Below are 22259 nucleotides of genomic sequence, written 5' to 3'. Positions count from 1 at the left end.
CTCAAGGCAAGCTGCTACACTAGTTCTTTGTCACTAACAGAGGATCCTGGTGCACACGTTATTCAAGGAAGATGAAACTAGATAATTGAGGTTATAAATCAAGAGGTTTTCTAGTGGTTAACAAACCTGAAACACTCCAAATGCAGGTATCAATTTTTCTTGTTCAAACAGCTATACTCTGTCCCCCAAAAGGGAAGTGTAATAAATTGGCACACTAGAGATCAATATCTGCAGAGCTTCTTCCTTGATATAGGTTTGGACCTGGTTTTCCTTGGTTTGGATTTAGTAACTAATTCCTCTCTGTTTTTCCTCCCACCCCTGTCTTTTCTCTCTAGCCCAATGAGTCTTTGCAGTGGATTAGGATTGTCAGTAACAGTAACACAGGGCCAGATTTAAACAGCATGATGTAGGTTTCCTTTGGAATGCAAGAGTGATGACTGGTACTTGTTCATGGCCCTGCATGTTACATGCCCTCATTCCACCACTGTCTTTGTGAGAGAAGTAGTTGTGTGTTTGTTATGTGCTGTCATGTCACCTTGTGAAGCTGACTGTGTTTTATCATTAGATCCTCATATATACATTTGTAACCTGAGGAGAACTAAAACATGACCCAAAAAGTCTACACACTGCAACTATGACTGCAAAAGGAGCAAAGAACACACAGCAGTCTCCTAAAAGGGAAGCTACATTTCCCACTGCCCATCATAGCACTTGTAAGGGATTTTCCAGCACAACAAGCAATCACCATTCTGCCATTGGGGGGGGTGCGGAGGGAAAGAAGAGGAGAAGAACCACCTCATTGTATACTTCCCCCCACCCCCCCAAAAAAACCTTGGACTTAACGTGGAAATAAATTATATAAGTTACGTTGCTTGCTAACCTAGGCATTATTAAATTCATCCTGCTCCTGCTGATGTGAATGACAAAACTGCCTGCAGAGTCAGTGTATATGTATGTGCTATGGTGCACCATGTATAAGCACCATAGCAATGAGTTAAGTGAATTCGCTTAAAATGAAAAGGTTTCCTTTTTTTCCTAAAGATGACTTTGAAAGCAGCCTCAGTTCCTACTCTGATTTTAGGTGAATTTGAATGCATAGTTTAGAGCATCCACCTAAAGCAGTGCAGGTGCTGTGATTTTTAAAACATGTAAATGTGTTTGCATCTTGGAAATCAGAATCGAGCCCTACTTTCAAACCATGAGAGAACATTGGTGCAACAACAAGAAAATGGAAATGATTTAAACACAGTGAGAATAAGTATTATCATGTGGAAAAAATATGGTGAACTGTTTGTTATACACACTATGCCTAAAACAGCAGATGGAACCCTCATGTCTCTTATTCCAGCCATGTTTTCTTTTACTGACAATTAAATCTGGTGCCTGCAAAACACTGATAAATTAGTTCTTAATGGTTTAATTTTTGAGAAACCACAAATCAATAATGCAGTTTAATCCAGAACAATTTGGTAACTAATAATGTCAACAGATGAAAAAATAACAAGTGCTAACAAGGTCAAATTTCAAAGACTTCTTGGTGAGTTCTCCACAAAAGAGGCATTGTTCTGGAGAAACAAGTAGACCACTGTGGAAGCAATTTGTCTTTTAAATGTGTACAATCATTCCACATTCATTACACAATGTTACTGCCAAGTTAAGATATGATGTATTCATTAAAAGGTTTCTGGCTTATCAAGGGCTCTTTGGTTACAGATCACTGCTTGCAGCAATTCTTCTTGTGCCTGATGTTAGTCATTTTGAGTTAACGTGCTCTGTCTGCATGAGAAGAAAATCGACTCCTTACCCAACCTCCTGCATTAACAGTTACAGGTCAGATCACCCAGAAGCCAGAGGGCACCTCAGTGAAGCTTTGACTGAAGACACAGGAGTTGGGACCAGTGTAGCTGGAAGTCCTCTCCCACTGACCACAGGGAATGAGAGTCTTGATATCACAATAGTTAAGCATTTGCAGTACTGTACACAGCTCATTCAGGTACAACTGCTCTTTTTGGTTATATTTTTATAATATTCCTAGAGGCATTTGTGTGCCAGCTACTTAGGGTTTAAATTGGCTGGTGAATTTAGTACTGGGTGAAAGCAAGGCAGGAGTACTGCTAGATTGAGCCACTTGAGGGGCTGGCTGACACCAAGAAAGTTTCTGCAAATGTAGCTCTTCAAATGTGCCTCAGTCGTGACCTGCCAGACCTCTGTTATGCCAGTCCTGGCCCTCTTCTGAGCTGAGCGCAAGACTTGCAACTATAGGGCAGTTGTGACGTGAACTACTGGTGTGCACTACAGAAAGTGCAGACCACTCAATTCACTTTCCCGTTGGACCCAAATCCTGGCACTGATCCTGCCACTGACTTCTACTCCACACTCAAGAGCAGCTGCAGGTCAGCCTTGTTATGTGACTGAAGATTTCCAGAGGTGACATGGAAGCCCATTCATTCACTGTTAACTCTAGCTAAACCCCAGGCCATTGGAAGTCAACCAAGATGTGTGTGTTATTTAAAAGCAAAAGGTATTATGGGTATAAAACCAAGATGATTCTTTAAATGCAGGGATTGTAAAATGTTACCTTTGCTTTGGACCCTTTGTGCGAGCACAGTGGAATGTTGCACTGAAGTGCAGTCTCTGTGTGAACCAAGTCTGGATAGTTATACATTCCAGGAAGTTTTCCCTCCCTCACCAAAGTAAAAGCTTGTCCCAGGATCTTCTGCTTCCTGAAGGGTGCCTCCTTTGGAGAACATCAGTGTTTTCCTATTGTATTGGAATACTGTATATTGGAGCTTCATTTACTGCATTAGGCTCTTCATTCCCACACAGAGAATTAACATCTACTTCCAGTGGCCACGGGCTCACTGCTAGAATGGAAATCAAGTCCTGCTTCTGTCATCTTGCTGATTTAGAAAGCTAAATCCCAGCCATGTAGAATAAGGAAGAGTATTGGTCTCAATACAGGAGTAACTGCATGAAATTCTATGGGCTGCACATGTTATGCAGGAGGTCAAATAGATGATCTAATGCTCTCCGTAGAGTTTAAGACTAGGGCAAGGAGTTAGGTGCCTAAAGCAGCACTTTGCTATTTAAATGAGTATTTAGGTATTTCAGTATAGGCATAAAAATTGGGCCCCTAAGAAACAGTGTGCAACAACTGCAAAATATACATGCACAGAAGCTTTAAGGAGATACTATGCAGTAGAACCTCAAGAGTTAAACACCAGAGTTTAAAAACTGACCAGACAACCCCACACCTTATTTGGAACCGGAAGTACACAATCAGGCAGCAGCAGAGACAAAAAAAAACAAACGCAAATGCAGTACACTGTGTTAAACGTAAACTATTAAAAAAAAGGAAATGAGTATTTTTCTTCTGCATAGTAAAGTTTCAAAGCTGCATTAAGTCAATATTCAGCTGTAAACTTCTGAAAGAACCATAATGTTTTGTTCAGTTATGAACAACCTCCATTCCTGAGGTGTTTAACTCAGAGGTTCTACAGTGCAACCAGTTTCTAACTGCAGTTCTTACAGATTAAAAATATCTGTATTCAGATCAGACTATTTCAGCAAGATGAAACATCTTCAGGACTCTTAGTAGGGTTCAGTAATTTTTTTTTTTTAATCCTTGTTTTATTAGCAAATTGTGTTCTCCGGTAAAACTCCATTTGTTGTAAGAAACCTCCTGGATAAACTGTCCAAGGAGATCGTAGTAGTGGAGAACCTTGCACAGATCAGCAGTGAGAACATGGGGAACATCATCTCTGTAACTGAAGGTAAGTAGCAGTATGGGGGCTTGCTCTTTGGAAAGGCTGGGCATATGAATGTGTGTGTGTGTAAGTCCTCCTAAGCAGTGATTTGTCTGACTTTTAGTAAATTCCATTGCACTAAATGTTGAGACAGTTGCAAATGGACACTGACTGGTATCAGTCAACAGATGGTGGCAGGACACCTCAGGCTGGGCTAAGGGTAGGATATCCAGAAAGGCAAGGGGAGAAGGGAGAGATGCTCATTATTTCTAATGTGCCTCCTTTCCTCTACCACACACAAAAAAGCAGATGGCTGTAATAGTAAAGGGTATTGCCAAAGCAACTGGTGTGGCGTCTCCTCTGAGAAGCCAGATTCTTCCTCTACCTCTCCTTGTCCAGAATGCGGAAATTATCTGGGGGAGCTCTAGTTTACAGGATCAGAGGCATGACACAGTCTCTCAATAGTTTGTCTAGGAGACTACTTTTAATTATCATTATTGATTAACACTTAGCAATTCTGTAGCATCTTTAAAGAGTTTTACAAATATTATTAACTCTCACAAGCCCCGTGGACTAGGCAAATATTGTTAGCATTATTCTGCTGATCAAGAAACAGAGGCAAAGCACTTTTGCCCCAAAAGGAGAGTGTGCCAGAACCAGGTTTAGAATTCTGGAGTTTGTGGTTCCCAGTCCTGTGTTCACACTATTACCTCACATCTCTTTGGTACTTAATGGTAATTAAATAACTATTTTCCAGTTCCCAATACTGGATCAAAAGCAATTTTGCTTTCAACATTTGGGAAGCCAAAACACCTTAAAAGCTCTAAGAGCTAGCACTTCCTGTGCATTGGGAAGTTGACTACTCAGCAGTGGGGTGGGAACAAGTATTTATCTACCCTTATGTTTTTGTTATACTAACACAGCAATCTGATCTCTGCGATTTTGTTTCACTTGTTTTGTTTTCCCCCCCAGCAATTCCAGAATTTCATAAAAAGCTATCACTGCTGTCTTTCTGGACTAAGTGCATGGGTCCCACAGGGGTGTATCATACCTCTGCAGACAAGATGATAAAGCAGCTGGATGTCACTTTTGCCACAGCTGTGAATGAAGAGTGCCCAGGACTTGCAGAAACAGGTAGATTCTTCAAAAAACAAAATTTCTACCCACAAGTCAAGGTGGATCTGTCTTGTAGTGGGCTTCTGAAAAACGCCAATATGCGGAGACCAAGTTTTGCTTATCTTCAGTTACAACTTTTCAATCCCACAGAAGTCAACTGGGATGTGTTTCAAAAACCTTACCTGAGAGTAACTGATTTAAATGTTTTTGCCACAACTTATAAAGTCAGAAGATTTTGCCCAAAATCATAAACCCAAAGAAATTAACTGTTTTTAAAGTCCACATGATTATTAAAATAAAAAAGGATGACTAGATCTGATAATTTATTAGTTTAGTCAGATATTAGGGGGAAATTCTCTGTTTGCACTGCCCATTTCATTCTCTTGCCTGTTCTGCCTGCCAAATTCACACTGATGTCAATAGAAGCTTTGCGTATGAAGATAAAATAGCAAAAGATCCATGCTCCAGGCCAACTCCTACCCCTAGGCAATTTCATTGACTTCCGTGGTATTACAGAGGTGCAACTGGGCACAACATTTGGTCCTCTGTTTAATAATGCACTGTCAGGTGGAGAGAAAGGATGGTTAATGGACAGGGTGGTGCATTGACTTCAAGAGTTTCAATTGTTGGCACAGCCACAGACACCCTGTGTGATGTAGGGCAAGTCACAAACTGCTCAGTCCCCCTTCTGGAAGTTGGCAATAGTTCTTCCCTACCTCAACAGTTTCATCAGGATAGAATCTACTAATGATTGTGAGGAGCTCAGATATTACACACATGAGGACCAGAGAGAGAGGACAATGTTGCCCTTAGTGAAGATTAGAAATACTGATGCTGGGATGTGTCTGTCTTTTTTTTTTTTTTTTTTTTTTTTAAGTTCTACCTTTCTTTCATGTTTTAAAGTGTTGAACTGAGTTAATTGCAGTGTTTTCTCTGCCTAAAATTTTTTGCTCTTGTTAATACAATGTTCCTTTGTCTTTTCCTGCTACACGTAGTATTCAGAATCCTGCTGTCTCAGATCCTCGACCGAACAGAACCAGTCCTCTCATCCAGTCTGTCCTCTGAAATCCTAACGGTTTTTCAGTATTACAATTATTTTGCCAGCAACGGCGTTAGCGACCTTGGAAGCTATTTGTTGCAACTTGCAAAAGAAGGTAGAGTGTTTAAGTTCTGGCTGGTAAAAAGGAAATGTATCAAGGTGCTTTTGAGCATCAGATAAAACAATTCAGCTCTTGGGCTGATTTTTCATTAACCAACAGGGAAAAGAGGGAAACAACTGCCTTGGGTGTTTGAATAGGATTGCAGTGGCACCTGTGTATACTGAAGAAAGGGGCGGGTATGTCCAACTGACACTCCCACCTCCCCACCCTTACATGCTCATGAGTATTAAAAACAAGTGTATAGAAAGAACTCTTTTAGGGCTGGATGGTACTGTTGGTTTGGTCCCAAAATTTGGAAGGTGCCGAGTGCCCACAGCTTTTACTGATTTCAGTCTCTTTGTGCCCATCATCCCTTTTGGGCCGATCTCATGAAGTGCTGAGCAAGTTGCGCAAACTCTGTGCCTTGCCAGAAGTGCTCGGCACTTCAGAAGACCCGGCCCTGTGAACTCAATAGGGCAACAGAAACTTGGCACCTCTTGGGACCCAGCCCATCATGCTCTAGACTTTCGCTCCTGGAGACGTGAATTTCAGTTGTTAATCTAGTGCGTCTGAAATGGAGTTTGAGGGGGGACTCCTAGTCCCCTGTTCTACATGTCATACTAGCACATCTTGGCATAGCTGCCAGCTTTTATTCAACAGACGCTAAAGGACTGGGATAGGAGAGATGTTCAGTACTGAGGCACGTTAGCAGGGGCTGTCAGCAGAGATGGACATAAGTGGGCAGGAAAAACTGGCACATGATGTCCTTGGTACCAATATATAGCAGAGGAGAAGATCTGACTCAAAGCAAAGCCTTCCCCCATAGTGCTTCCACAGGGCTGTGTGGAGAAGCTTGCACAAAGCCTGCTCTCAATATGGCTGGCTGAAGCCAATGCTATTAGACACTCACTCTCATGAGTCTAGTCACTTTTCTAAAACAAAACAAAAACTAATAACCAATATAACATCACTATTACTATAATCTGATATCAGTGTCCAGTGTAAACTCCATTCAAGAGTCATGTGGTCTTAGATATGGAAAGTGCCTAAGGAAAACACACCTCAAACTCAACTCTCCCCGTAGGATATTAAAGTTTCCCTTGCTACAATCCCTGATTAGAACGTGGGTTTTCTAGCTGCGGTAAGATTTGATGATTTTACTTTGGGCTCGGAATAAGATACCTAACATCCCATTTAGCACATCCACACACATTACTCCTGTGGAGAACGTATGCCAGTTCTCAGCAAGAGTATCTGGGATACACAGCCCAAAAAGTAAACCACTCCAAGTCAGAGCATTGCAATGCTGGCAACTCAATGAAGCAGGAATTTTTCACCTCTCCTTTGTGCCAGTGGATAGCTGTTTTAAGTGGAAAGGAGCAACATAACACCTGGGGAGAATAAATGAACAAAAGGAGAATATTGACATCTCTTTCTTTTACATTCTAGCCTCAGTGGTTCAGAAGCTGCAGACATTAAAAGATGAAAAACTGCTACAGAATATAACTGAGCTAACCTCCAGCAGTCTTCCACCTCAGCAGGAAATACTGAGGTCCTTGGCTTTACTTCTGACTGAAAATAAAAATGAAATTGGCGAGGCTGTGACATTACTCTTGTCAGCTTCAGCAGAAAACAGGCATTTCAGGGAGAAGGTAGGGGACAGAGGAACCATACCTAACTGAAAAAACAACGTACAACATAGACCTATATAAGCATGTTCTGTCTAATGTGTCAAGTAACTTCTCAGAGTCTTGCAGAGTTATTGTAGCTATGTTGGTCCCAGAATATTAGAGAGACAAGGTGGGTGAGGGAATATCTTTTGATTGGATTATTTTATTTGGACCTGAAGAAGAGCTCTGTGTAAGTGCAAAAGCTTGTCTCTGACCAGCAGAATTTGGTCCAATAAAAGATATTACCTCACCCATCTTGTTTCTCCAAGTCTGACATAATATTCAAACATGCAGGTATGCCTATTGATACCTGTCACAGTAATATCTGGTCACTAATTTAAAACTATTTGGTTTGCATTGTATTCTCCAATCATCTATCTTCTTTCAGCATTAGTGGGTGTGCTGGGTTGTTTATCTGGTGATTATTGAAATGCGGCCGGGCCATTCTTCAAGCACTGCCCTTTTGGAAAGAGATGAGGTCTGATATTTTGCTTGGAAGGTGGCAAGATCTGGGCAGCATCCCAATTTCTAGAGGAAAGGAATTGCTGATGAGCAAACAATCAGCTTCATGGTCCCTAATTAGGTGATAAAAAGAATTTGGATCTAGTTTAGATAAAACATGATTTGAAATTAAGGCAGTATAAACAAGTGAACTAAAGAGAAGGGAGAGGTAATGATTGACTTTTGTACCTGCAATACCCTTCCCCATTTCTGCTGCTACCCCAGTGAAAGTTCATTCTTGGGTTCTCTGGTTGTGAGGAGGGGGCAGTACAGGAGGAGGGTGTGATGGGTCCGGAGGGGGTGGGGACGGCAATCCAGATCAGTGAGAGGTTGCGTCACCATTTGCCCTGCAACCCAGGGTGCGCCTCACAATGCTTTGCTGTTGTAGTTCCCAGCCTAGACTGCTCACAACCAGCCTACCAACTTGCAGGTCACAGCCTGAGTGTGTGTTAAACAGCCCTTGTTCAGTGGCTCTGACCCCAGCAGCTTGTCTATAGCCCCACTCTGCCTGCTAGCAGCCATGATTACAAAACCAGCAAAGTGACCCCAACAAGCTCCCCATCCCAAATTTCCCCCAAGTCGTGTATTGTAGAATATCCAGCCCTCTCCTGGACTGTTCAGAGAAATAAGGTCCATTTGTTCCTCTAAAAACATAACCTACCGCTTCACTGGGGTAAATACACCCGTTCATTTAACACTGCACTGAGTTAGTTCATAGTAAAACTAAAACAAATGTATGAATTATAGGTCATAGGTTGAGTGATGCCAAGTAACTGGGATAAAGTTAGAAAGGGTCACAAGCAAATGAAAGTGAAAATATGCATCTAAACTTAGCAGAGTAAGACACGGGTTTTGTTCAAGATGGTTTCTCTCACCAGTCTTGACTAACTTTTTCTCAGTCAGGACCTTCTTCAAAAGCATAAAGGGCTGGTTTCTGTAGTCTTCCTAGGTAAAAGATCTTTGCCTAAGTAGGCTTCTCACCTATAGTCAGTTCCAGAGACTTCAGCCCCAGCTTGGTTAAAGGACCCATCTTTCTTAGTATGCCAAGAGCTCTGTTCTCTTGTTTTTCTAGTCATGGATGCCAAAGATGGTTTCTGTCCTTGCTTATATCTTCCAAAGTTCTATGACTGTTTCAAGATGCAGGATGAGCTCATGCCATTATTCCCGTCCTATGGGCTTCTCACCCCCCTGTATGTAAATGGGGCTTCCATTGTTTTGATTCCACCATGCTTAATTTATCTAGAAGACTGGTGTAATAGGTTCACTACTCACTGCTGGCATACCTCCTCATGGCTAACCTGGGGATTAGTTTGCCAGTGGTTGGATGCACTTTCCTACAGTCACTCAGCCTGTTGTCTCAATCTCACACTCCAAAAACCAGGGTAGTAGTCTTCCTTGTGACGCAGCTGCTCCCTCTTTGTGACTTGGCCCTCCAGCCAGGTCACTATAGTCCTCCCCTTCCGGGGTCTGTCAATGTCTCTCTGGATACGCTATTCCAGGTAGTCTTCCATCCTATGTCCAAGGCTGTGGCACTTCCCCGGTGTCTGGTAGGGGAAACTGGGCCCTCCATCTACTCCAAGTTCCAGCTCACAGACCCTATGCTCCACAACTATGGTCTATTTTCTCTCAGACCTGGTTGCTCCTTCCCTGGGCTCTGTCCTACTCCCTCCTTCTATCTTTGGGCACCTCTGGGGTTGCCACCTGTCTGAGCTTCCTTTGCTCCCCCTGGCTGCTTTCCTCTTGGGCTTCTTGCCAGATCATGCAATCTCTAACATACTTTTCTCCTATCAGAGAGTGACTGCAGATTTTCTATCTATAGCCCCCTTCTGGTGTTAGCTTTATAGAAGCCCTGGCTGTTCCTGCCCAGGTGAGCTTCATCCTTAATTAAGCATTATGGAGCCCTGGCTTCCCTCCAGGTGCAGCCTATGCAGTTAATTGGCCCATCTAGGCTACCTTAATCCCTTCAGGTCTGGTGTGGGATGAACACCTCATCACAACAGATAAACAGGCCCTTCTCTCCTGCCTGGGAGGGAACCTGTTTTTCCCCAGATTGGAAAGCCTAATATCAATGAGTATCAGTAATGCCTTATGTAGTGTTAGTGCGTATAATTCACAATGATATTAATCACCAGCATGTCATAAAAGATCTCTCTGTACACTTTTATAACACAGTACTATTGTATACAATCAGTTGATTCAACTGCTTATTGCTTGAAGTCCCACCCACCCACTGTCTTTAGACTAGTAAACCTTTTACAATGTAGTCTTTGACAAGTAAAACCCACACCAAGCTTCACTCTCCTGCTGGGTGTCTCCTATCCCACTTGTTAGTGTGAGGTTTACCTCCCCCCGTTATTAACTTGATGGATCTGTTTAGGTGATATGTAAATACATTCTCATTGTCTTTCAAAGTACTTTGGAAGTAACTCACAGGTAGGGAAAACATGTTCCTTTGTCTAGTGCAGACCTGTTTACCAACTCCTCTGGAATGCTTGGTTTAAACACACTTTAGTCATAAGTCTAGCATATACCTTTACCTGTGTACACACAAGCATATTAATCAGTCAGTTATTAGTTTTCAAATGATACCTCACAAGACATGTTTTGTACTAAGATTATTACAAGAGTGTCGAGGGGGTGAATACAGGGGTGCTTAGTGTCACAGGGGAAATGACAGAATGCAAAAGAAGGGGAGAGAAAAATCCTCACTCCTTTTGGTCATCTTCCTCTGTTCCTCTATTCCCTCTTTCCTCAGTCTCTCTATATTTTATCCTCCCTCATTTTCCAACTGTGCAATATCAGTGCTCTGTACTACCTTGTCCCTCTTCTGCATGGACAAAAAAAAAAATGTCCCCTTCTCCTAGCACAGGCCTGCTGCATTTATGTCTGGTTCACTGCTAACGGGAAAAGGCAGCATGGTGCTTGTATCAAAACAGCCTGGAATTCACTAGGAGGAGCTGCCTGCTCTTGAGATTTGCGACTAATGCGGATTCTTGTTTGTTTAGCAGTGACTGGAACATTTCTAGAACTGAGCTGTGAACTTGGTTTAGCAGGTTCTGATAGCTTTGTGATAGTCATTTGCATTCTCTCTGAGGTCCAATCCAGCGTAGGTCACTAGTGATCCAAAGTCATTACCACCCCTGGGCCTAGGGGGACCACCTTGAAAGGGGAGAGAGCAGTTCAGTCTCCATCATGACCCACTTACTTCCTGGTCTCTCTGAGAAACTTCCATCAAGGGCACCAATTATTTTTGATTGCTTTAATGTGCACACTTTCTTGCTAAGAACTGGACCAAGACCACTAGCTCTTCCCACATACATCACAAAACTTGGGCTGGATTTCAATCAGTGATATACCCCATTATCATATCCAGATTACCCAATACACGATGATTTTTCCTTTTTGTTCCTGTATCCACATTGTTAGGTAATTTGGTTTCTGTGTTTGAAAATGTAGTGATACATACATTACTTTCACTTTTCTGCTCAACACCGCTACAAAACATCTTAATTGATGTCCTTCTCTGTTTTCCAGGCTTTAATTTACTACTGTGAAGTGCTAACACAGCCTAACCTCCACCTACAGAAAGCAGCTTGTATGGCACTGAAATGCCTTCAGGTAAAATGTGAAGCAATCAGTTGTTGAACTTTGTTCTTGCATTGAACTTCCATGGGAGAACAAAGTAAAGATTCTATTCAATACAACAGCGGTTCTCAAACTGTGGGTTGGGACCTTATTTTAACAGGGTCCCCAGGGCTGGCTTAGACTTGCTGGAGCCCAAGCCCCACCACCCAGAGCCAAAGCTGAAGCTCAAGGGCTTCAGCCCTGGGTGGCGGGGCTCAGGCTTCGGCTTCAGCCCTGGGTGGCGGGGCTCAGGTTACACGCCCCCTGCCTGGGGCTGAAGTCCTTGGGCTTCAGATTTGCCTCCCACCCCGAGCGAGCGCTGGGGCTCAGGCTTTGGCCCCCCCACACCCAGGGCAATGGGGCTCAGGTGGGCTCACTCAGGGTTCGGTCCCCGCCTCCTGAGATCATGTAGTAATTTTTGTTGTCAGAAGGGGGTCGTGGTGCAATGAAGTTTGAGACCCCCTGCAATAGAGCCTCCTGAGCACAGAGATGCACATACAGCAAGACGCAAACAGCAGCAGCAACATGAGCGTTGCTTTATATTTTGTATTTTGTGCCCTGATATTTTACAAATGGCTTGTTGGCCTGATTTGTTTAGAATCTTGGTTTTTAAAGCAATCAGTTTCGGATGATTAATTATGCATCAGTCTCTTTGTGCCTTGATAGAAAGGATCTTATTTATCTTAGGCGATAGAGGGTATGTCCTACCTGGAAAAAAAAAATCCAGAGTACAGAGTCTTGGTAGAGGGGAAAAAAATTGTTGTCTTGAGCAAAATTATAATGGACATAGCCAAAAATTGTAAAGGGGGGAAGGGCCGCGGGGAGAGAGAGAGAGAGATGGAGATATAATAGCTGTTCTCAATCCCTGAACCCTCATATGGTCCCTGAAGTTAGGTATCTGCAGTAAAAAAAAAAAGGTAATATTTCATGAGATATAGACATTACAGAGTGGTGATCCCTCTCGAAACTGCCCTCCGGAGAATATAACTGTACAGTGTAGCCACATATCGGTCCCTGTATCCTTATGTGCATATAGCAATATCCTCTAGCTATTGTGGGACAATCCACCCTCTGTAACTATGACCTTCCAGCTCAAACAAGAGCCATGCAGTGATTATGCGCAGATGCCCATAGGACATAAGGGCATTATACCATTAATACTACTAGAATAACTGGTTCTAAAGGGCTCTTTAATCTAGCAGAGAAAGGTATAAAAGAACAAACGGTGGAAGCTGAAGCCACACAATTCCAATTAGAAATAAAGATACATATTTTTAACAGTGAGGCTGATTAACCACTGGAGCAAACTACCAAGAGATCAAGATTTGGGGACTTCTGGGAAGATATGCTTTAGCCAAACACAAGTTATTGGGCTAAGTACAGGGGTAGCTGTGTGAAATTTAAAGGCCCATGTTATACGGGAGGTCACCCTGGATGATCTAATAGTCACTTTAAAAATCTATGAATCTGTGAAGAACCTGCCTACAATGGAAAATGGAAACACTTGAGATTTTACTCTTAGCTGACCTGCACACCCACCCTAACCTTAGCCCTACCCCGTTGGCTGGGTTTTTCTGCTATTCTCCTCCTGCAGAGGAGATGGGAGAGAATGAACCAGGATAGATAGTTATGTTGCTTAATGCGCAAATGGAAAGTGCTCAGATACTACAGTGATGGGTAAAGTATATAAGAACCAGAAGAGAAGAAGAGAATCGCTATTTGGAAAAAGACATCAAATTAAACTTTTTAAAAAAAATTAGAATAAGTCATCTCATACTTTGGAGCCACATAATCTATGTTCCTTTAAACACCTTCTTTCTGGTGTGATGGGACAGCACCCATCTCTGTTCCACTCATGACCACTTTCACAGTTGTAGCACCCATGGCAAGGGCAATCACAACTGTTGCTCTGTCCAAAGGTCTGAGATTTTTGCAGCAGAAGTACAGAACAGAGTTACTCCTCTCTCTCTGGGAAAGCAACAAATTGAGCTCAAACACAGAGATGCAAATCACTGTTTGTATGTGTTTGGGGTGGGAGAGAGATGTGGAGAAGGAGGTTTATGTATACCCACACAAGAATACAAATAGATAGTAACTGGTAATGTCAACACACATTTTTTCACTTTCTAGGCTACTGAAAGTATTAAAATGCTAGTTACGCTCTGCCAATCTGACAATGAAGAAATCAGAAAAGTAGCGGCTGAAACCCTTCTCTCTCTTGGTGAGTTGTGTGTGTTTTATTTATTTTACTGTTGTATGTGTTAAGTATCTACTTAACACAGCCAAGAAGCATACACATTTTAAGACAATAAAAATACAGCTGGATCTGTAGACTCAAACAGCTTAAAAAGAAACCAAAAGAAATTGGACCAAAACTGGGGGAGGAAGAGAAAATCATACAAAAAGGAGGAAGAAGAGAAGCTAAAAATGGTTGAGAAGGAACTGACCCTAACAGAAATACCTTGCTGGCAACCTGGACCACAAATATTAAAAATTCCATAAAGGCCTACCCTGTGCAAAGTAAGATGAGAAAAGGGGTAGGTTTTCTAACTTAGTGTTTCTCAACCTTTTTGATACCAGGGACCAGCTTGCTGCCTTTGTAAACTGTGTCAGGGAGATCTCAGGGACTGGCACCAGTCTTCGGACCAGTCGCTGAGAAACATTGATCTAACTTACACCTTCTGACGTGGCCCTGTTGGTGGGGGGGGGGGGGGTTTCCCTACAACTCTGCTCCCTTGTGCCCTCAGCCAGTAAATTACACTGACACATACTCACCATGACACAAACCAGCATGTTACTAATCCCTCTATATAGCCCCAAATTTGGCCTTCTTTTCTCAAACCCAAATAAAATTAACCTTGGGTCAGAAAGCAAGAGCAACCAAATCGATCTCATTTCCCTTGCAGATCAATGTATATAGGGTGGGGAAAAGTATAGAGAAATAAAAGGGATATTAATAACCAGAGCTCTTGGGAATGCTGGGGTTCTGCAGGCAGGGAATCCAATCCCCGCTGAACTTCTTTCCAGAATCAAAGATACAATTTTCTTAACAATTAAATCTCTAGCCCTCGCAGCTATGAAGAAACCCTTCCAAACATGAACAGTGTACAGTATACTGATGGTCTTTTTGAGTCTGCAGACAACTGGAAACAATAAATCTGTGAGATGTAAACTGGCCTTTTCATCTCAGTAGGGTGTTAATTGTTAACTGTTCCACTGGTGATCATTTCAGCAGGAACATCCAACCCCAGATTGCCTCCCACACCTCCTCAGGGGCCAAAAGCTTGATCTGTTCTCTGCTCAGCTGGCAAAACTTCCCTTTCCACCAGATAGCTGCTGCAATGCACTGGTACAGTGTCAATTAAAAAAGCCCCAGCAGCACTCTGAAAAGTGAAAATGTGGGGAACAGCTTAAAATGTAATACAAATGTTACCACCACTAGGGCTTCTGCACTGACTGGAATATTTCCATATGTCATTAAAAATAAATTTCTTAATTTAAATGAAGCTGCAACAGAACTTCAGCTCTGCTTCCCCAGGGTCCAGAGACCTTGCCACAGCGTACCCCGGGGCCATAGCTATAACAGTTATACTGGCAACCTTGTCAGGGAGCAGGGAGATTAAGATTTAACTAGTTCCTTGTGGCTCATAGAGGTGATATTCTATGAAATTCACTCTGCACACACAGACTGTATGAGCAGATGCTATTTAGTGCAAGAGGGACAGTGACAAACTGGAGTCCTGCGGGCAGTGCTGCTCTGTCCCCCATTATTGCTATGACAGCTCGTGAGCTGGAAGAATGGTCACAGACCTTTTTTTACATGTTGCAAGGAGTTAAATTCCCCTGACCCACACCAAGCTCACCCTCTGCAGGGCCATCATGAAGCCTCTTTGATAGTCCACAGATTCCCCTCACTAGCTTTCCTCCTACATAGCCCCACAGCAAGATTCAACTAGAGTAGCATAGAGGACTTTGTGACCCTCTGCACCATAATGATTTTCACAATAGTGTCTCTTCTCTTGTAACAGTGCACTCACTTCTCACTAACCAAGCAGCTATTTTCATTACAACTGGTGAACTAGTGTTTAATAAAGGAGAGACACGCTGAGGATCTGATCCAGCATTCTTTATGCACCTGAAACTGATGTTCACAGAAGTTTTGAATATGAAAGAATGCAGGATCAGGCACAGAGGGGCACATCCAGCCTCCACCTTTGTGGATGTGAAGTCCTCTTGGTTGTTAAATCGACTGGGCCAGATTAATTTGGGCGGGGGGAGGGGAAGCAACTGTGTAGATCCCTCCATTCTGCCTCCTCGTGGCAGGCAGATGTTGGGGGTTTAGTCAGTCGTTAGGCTGGAGTAATCACTAAAAGCAGCTCTGCAGTTACTCTGTGTCAGTGGGGAAGGGGAGATTCCTTTTGCCCGTACTCTTTCCCATGGAGATACCCAGGACCTAAGCCCACTATTGCAGAACAACTGAGTATTTGAATGAGGCTAGATGCACCACTTCAGCCAAAGTTACACAAGTTCTTCAAACACTCTTTTCAGTTTATCACACTCACTGACAAGCTGCATGGAAACTTCTTAAAGACACCATAATAGACGCTCAACTTAAATGTATACCTCAAATTAAAAACCATACTAAGAGAACCAAAAAAGTGCCATCGTGGCTAAACAACAAAGTAAAAGAAGCAGTGAGAGGGAAAAAGGCATCCTTTAAAAAGTGGAAGTTAAATCCTAGTGAGGAAAATAGAAAGGAGCATAAACTCTGGCATGTGAAGTGTAAAAATATAATTAGGAAGGCCAAAAAACAATTTGAAGAACAGCTAGCCAAAGATTCAAAAAGTAACAGCAAAAATGTTAAGTACATCAAAAGCAGGAAGCCTGCTAAACAACCAGTGGGGCCACTGGACGATCGAGATGCTAAAGGAGCACAGAAAGGGGATAAGACCACTGGGGCGAAACTAAATGAATTCTTTGCATTGGTCTTCACAGCTGAGGATGTGAGGGAGATTCCCAAACCCGAGCCATTCTTTTTAGGTGACAGATCTGACTAACTGTCCCTGATTGAGGTGCCATTATAATAGGTTTCGGAACAAATTGATAAACTAAATAGTAATAAATCATTAGGATCAAATAGTATTCACCCAAGAGTTCTGAAGGAACTCAAATGTGAAATTGCAGAACTACTAACTGTGGTATGTAACCTATCATTTAAGTCAGCTTCTGTACCAGATAACTGGAGGATAGCTAATGTGACCCCAATTTTAAAAAAGCTCCAGAGGCGATCTCAGCAATTATAGGCCGGGAAGCCTGACTTCAGTACTGGGCAAACTGGTTGAAACTATAGTAAAGAACAGAACTATCAGACACATAGATGAACACTATTTGTTGGGGAAGAGTTAACATGTTTTTTATAAAGGGAAATCATGCCTAACCAATCTATTAGAATTCTTTGAGGGGGTGGGGGTGTCAACGAGCATGTGGACAAGGGTGATCCAATGGATATAGTGTACTTAGATTTTCAGAAAGCCTTTGACAAAGTTCCTCACCAAAGACTCTCAAGCAAAGTAAGCTGTCATGGGAAGGTCCTCTCATGGATCAGTAACTGGTTAAAATATAGGAAGCAAAGGGTAGGAATAAGTGGTCTGTTTTCAAAACAAAAAGAGGTAAATAGTGGTGTCCTCCAGGGGTCTTTATTGGGACCAGTACTGTTCAACATATTCATAAATGATCTGGGAAAACAAAACTACTCAAAATAGTTAAGTCCAAAGCAGACTGCAAAGAGTTTTACAAAGGAACCTCACAAAACTGGGCAACAAAATGGCAGATAAAATTCAATTTTGATAAATGCAAAGTAATGCACATTGGAAAACATAATCCCAACTATACATATAAAATGGTGGGGTCTAAATTAGCTGTTACCACTGAAGAAAGACATCTTGGAGTCATTGTGGATAATTCTCTGAAAACATCCATTCAGTGTGCAGTGCAGTCAAAAAAGCTAACAGACTGTTGGAAACCATTAAGAAAGGGATAGATAATACAGAAAATATCATATTGCCTCTATAAATCCATGGTACGCCACATCTTGAATACTGCATGCAGATCTGGTCACCCCCTTTCAAAAAAGATGTATTGGAACTGGAAAAGCTACAGAAAAATGATTCATGGTATGGAACAGCTTCCATATGAGGAGAGATTAATAAGACTGTGACTTTGCAGCTTTGAAAAGAGATGACTAAGGGGGGATATGATGGAGATCTATAAAATCATAACTGGTGTGGAGAAAGTAAATAAGGAAATGTTATTTACTCCTCATAACACAAGAACTAGGGGTCACCAAATGTAATTAATAGGCAGTAGCTTTAAAACAAACAAAAGGAAGTATTTCTTCACACAATGCACAGTCAACCTGTGGAACTCCTTGCCAGAGGATGTTGTGAAGGCCAAGACTGTAACAGGGTTCAAAAAAGAACTAGATAAATTGATGGAGGATAGGTCCACCAAAAGCTATTAGCCAGGATGGGCAGGGATGGTGTCCCTAGCCTTTGCTTGCCAGAAGATGGGAATGGATCACTTGATGATTACCTGTTCTGTTCATTCTCTCTGGGACACCTGACATTGGCCACTGTTGGAAGACAGGATACTGGGCTAGATCAGGGATTGGCAACCTTTGGCACGCAGCCCATCAGGGAAATCCACTGGCAGGCTGGGACGGTTTGTTTACCTGCAGCCTCCGCAGGTTTGGCCGATCGCAGCTCCCACTGGCCACGGTTCACCGTTCCAGGCCAATGGGGGCTGCGGGAAGCGGCAGCCAGCACATCCCTCGGCCCACGCCACTTCCCGCAGCCCCCATTGTCCTGGAACGGCGAACCGCGGCCAATGGGAGCTGCGATCGGCCGAACCTGTGGAGGCTGCAGTTAAAGAAACCGTCCCGGCCCACCAGCGGATTTCCCTGACCGGATGAGTGCCAAAGGTTGCCGATCCCTGCGCTAGATGGACCTTTGGTCTCACCCAGTATGGGCGTTCTTATTGGCTCACCAAGAATTCATGCTATTATTGGATATGGTATTGCTTGAGACACAAAAAAATCCTTAACCCAGGGTTGTTTGTGTAAAAGATCACATTGCCACTCTGACCTGCCTTATGGCACATGGAGACCTCATTCACTTCTCTGAAAGCACATGCAAAATATTAGTTAGATTGGACATAATATGATGAAGTTCAAACAGAAAACAATAATGAAAAAGGAAAGCTGATAAGACACAACAAAAGCACTGCTTACTCTTTTCTATTTGTGACATAGGTAAACTTAGCTTGGAAAGACAGACCATTTAGCAGTACACCTGTGCAAACAGCATCACATGATCACAAGGCTCACCTGCTTCATCTTTGCTCCAAACAAATCTTCTCCACTTAGCCCAAACATTTTGTAATGCTATTCAGACCATCTGCAAATCCATACTCCTTAATTACAGATCTGTAGCTCTCATTAAAGATTAAAGTATATCATGTTTTAATTTACTCAAATCCTTCCTTTGCCTATTTATTTTGATTATTTAAGTGCCCACAATTTTACACAATTCCATATAAAACTGAAACGTTACTACACCATCAGTGAATTTAGTAGATTGCCTGTACAAATAAAATTTAAAAATTACACTCTGGCCACCATGCTATTACATATTAATCCATCTCTTCTGAAAATGTGGTGTGAAACTGATAGCAAGAATTTTTATATACCATGCAAAAACATTTGGTAGAAGATAGCTTTTTGAGAAGACAGACAGTGGAAAAGAGTAGGCAATGGTGTTCCAATATATTTATTGCAAGTAAACAGTATGTGGATTATCTACTACCACAGAGATGCAGAGTAAAAGTTTTTAAGGAATAGTTTGAACATTCACAGCACGCTCAATTTTTGTGGCTAATTTCTTAATTTGCACTGAACATATGAAAGTCCCTGTAGAAAAAGTCATCAGCAAAGCAATTCTTTCCACAGAAAGGAGTGCAGGGTGTGGGATTTTGTGTACACAAATGATGCAACGTTTTATTTATACTTTACTGTTTTGTGTTCAGGTGAAGATGGGCGACTGGCATATGAACAGCTGGATAAATTTCCTCGGGAATTTGTTAAAGTTGGAGGCCGTCGGGGGACTGAAGTTGCCACAGCTTTTTAGACTCAAGATAATCTGCCTAACAGTTAACAGTCATTATGACTATTCACATTAATTGCAACGGTGCTGTAATTTAACTGCTTTAAAAACAAACAACCTTTTGAAGAATGCTAAAGAATGTCCAGAAAGTTAGCAACTTATAGACTTTTTAAGGGGGAAAAAAAAAGTGTAAATTCCAGTTATTGAGTTCCTATTGGCTTTTCTTCCTAGCTTATGATGGAACAGTTGTATGTCAAAGACAATGCTTCTTCAAGTGCTTCAGAGTAAATGATGTAGTTGCAGTAAATCATTCTCAGCAAACTTCTAAAAGATTTTAGAATTCAGCATCTTAATATTTTTACACAATTTTGCACTTGTTTTATTGAAGTTGTTGTTGTGTACTTTTGAAATGTGATGCTGCATCTAAAAAGGAAAAGTAGGGAGCAAACCAAGTGGAGCTACAAAGCAGCTTTCTCTCCACATTGCGCTAAGTGTTGGATACCGTGCAAGGTTCCTAGCAGCATTATAGCAGCATGGACCGAAACTCAGCTACCCAGATCTATTTTACCGATGAAACATAGATCAAGTTTCTTCAAATCAAGTTTTGCCTCCAGAAACAACAGGCTGTAAACCCCAGGAGATGTTATTTCACTGACTCATTTTAAATGCCTCTGCGCTGGTCTTTTATTCCTCCCTCTCACCCTCCAGTAATGAACCATGATTAATCCAGGGATTTGCTTGTGCTGTCAAGCAATTACGTAGGTTTTACAAAAATAAATGGAAGGTTACATGTGCTCATTGTTCAAAAAGAAAAAGTGAATATAATACAATTGCATGAATCCCTGAAGCCATTTTTGTTTCCTAGGTTACAGGAAGGAGTGGGCTACATGCACTCTGGCTAGTGCATAGCAGCTTGCTATAGAGTAATTTCAGTATAAAGAATTAAAGCAAACTAAAGAGGACCTTGGAGCTTTAAAGACAGGGTGCAAATAAAAGCGTTTCCTCCCCCTCCAACTCCAAGTATGAAAGACTGAGTGATTCAAACTATTGATTGTAGCCCTTAAGTTACACTCACCTCCTTCTGTTAACTTAACAGAAGAGCATTGTTGTACTATAGTACATCTGACATGAAATACTATTTAGATGTTAATTAAAACATCCAGCTTCTGATAGACTATACAGAAAATGATCACTAATAGTTGACTTCAAAAAGAAGCCTTGTGCGCCAAATACATTGGCAGACAGTTTTTCTGACTGTGAATGTTACCAACAATGTACATACAGCTGTATATTTATAAATATATATATATATTATAAATAAATATATATATATATATTCTTCCTTTAATTAAAGATACATTTGTACAGTCTAAAATATTTACTTGTTTACTGAAGGAAATAGGCTCTTTTTACAGAAGGTTAAATAATCATGTCATGGTTTTTATATCGCAGCTACTGCATGAGCAGATTCTCCCATCATGTTCTTTTGTTCTGACATCTGCTTATTTTTTGCCTTCTAGCTTTGTGACAGTTGTACTCATATTTCCTATCACATTTAAGTTATAATAAAGAATATTTTTAATCACTAAATACATTGGTCCAAACTATAAAATGTGTGTGCTCAACCTTCTCCATTGTGAGGACTAAATAACCTTAATACACATTTCTCAGGTTTTTGTCTACACTGGAAATTGGCCCCCAGCACCAGCCATCAGTGGCCGCTAATCACTGTAGCTGTCCCAGGGCACAGCCCATCCGTTGTGGACAAGGAACGCCTCAGTTCTCAATGGTGCAACTCCCTTCAGGCTGGCACTGGGGCAAATCCCCAAAATAGTTAATTAAGGTCTTAGTTTGCTACTTGTGGCAGCTCTCTTTGTGCAGTAGGATGGCTCCAAGGAAACAATCTGCTAGTAGAGATTCACTGTTGTACTGATGTACTATCATGAAGGTATTTCATAATAACATCTGGGGAAGGGGTTACTAGTTCTGTTTTAACAGGTCTTGTCTCCACTACAAAATTAATACACAACTTTGAAAAGTCTAGTTAAATAACAATGCTATCTACTACTTTGCAATTAGCGTAGCCAAGGGGAAGTCCTGTTCAGCATCATGTCAGCGAATCATGGTTAAACCTTGGTGCAACACTACCTAAGTGCTCTGTTTTTCACTACATCCAGGAGTCCTTGGAAACATGTGAATGGGGCTGGGCCCCTGTATTCTGTTAATTTAGAGTTTTACACAGTACTGCAGCTTCTCATGGAATTCAGTTGCAAAAATTGCAATGCTAGCTTGTTTTTTTTCCTC

General features: G+C 41.8%; 1 protein-coding gene across 8 annotated transcripts in view; it reads left to right on the top strand.

Moving 5' to 3' along the window:
- The window catches only part of RIPOR2 (RHO family interacting cell polarization regulator 2), a 181157-nt gene extending 160387 nt beyond the window's left edge, over window positions 1–20770 (top strand). For 5 of the 8 annotated variants that reach the window (XM_008164453.4, XM_065581999.1, XM_065581998.1 and 2 more), the window contains 8 exons: window positions 1714–1993; window positions 3638–3773; window positions 4719–4880; window positions 5858–6016; window positions 7451–7653; window positions 11707–11790; window positions 13927–14017; window positions 19879–20770. In XM_008164453.4, coding sequence (XP_008162675.2) covers window positions 1714–1993; window positions 3638–3773; window positions 4719–4880; window positions 5858–6016; window positions 7451–7653; window positions 11707–11790; window positions 13927–14017; window positions 19879–19979 — 1216 coding nt within the window. In that variant the 3' untranslated portion in view covers window positions 19980–20770. The remainder of the gene's footprint in view (window positions 1–1713; window positions 1994–3637; window positions 3774–4718; window positions 4881–5857; window positions 6017–7450; window positions 7654–11706; window positions 11791–13926; window positions 14018–19878) is intronic. The other 3 variants (XM_005281408.4, XM_065582002.1, XM_065582000.1) reach the window with 1 other exon arrangement.
- Window positions 20771–22259: the final 1489 nt, after the last annotated feature.

This window comes from Chrysemys picta, chromosome 2 (genome assembly GCF_011386835.1).
Source record: "Chrysemys picta bellii isolate R12L10 chromosome 2, ASM1138683v2, whole genome shotgun sequence".
Lineage (NCBI taxonomy): Eukaryota > Metazoa > Chordata > Testudines > Emydidae > Chrysemys > Chrysemys picta.
Note: the sequence above shows the minus strand (reverse complement) of the source record. Positions and strands in the feature narration are given on the sequence as shown.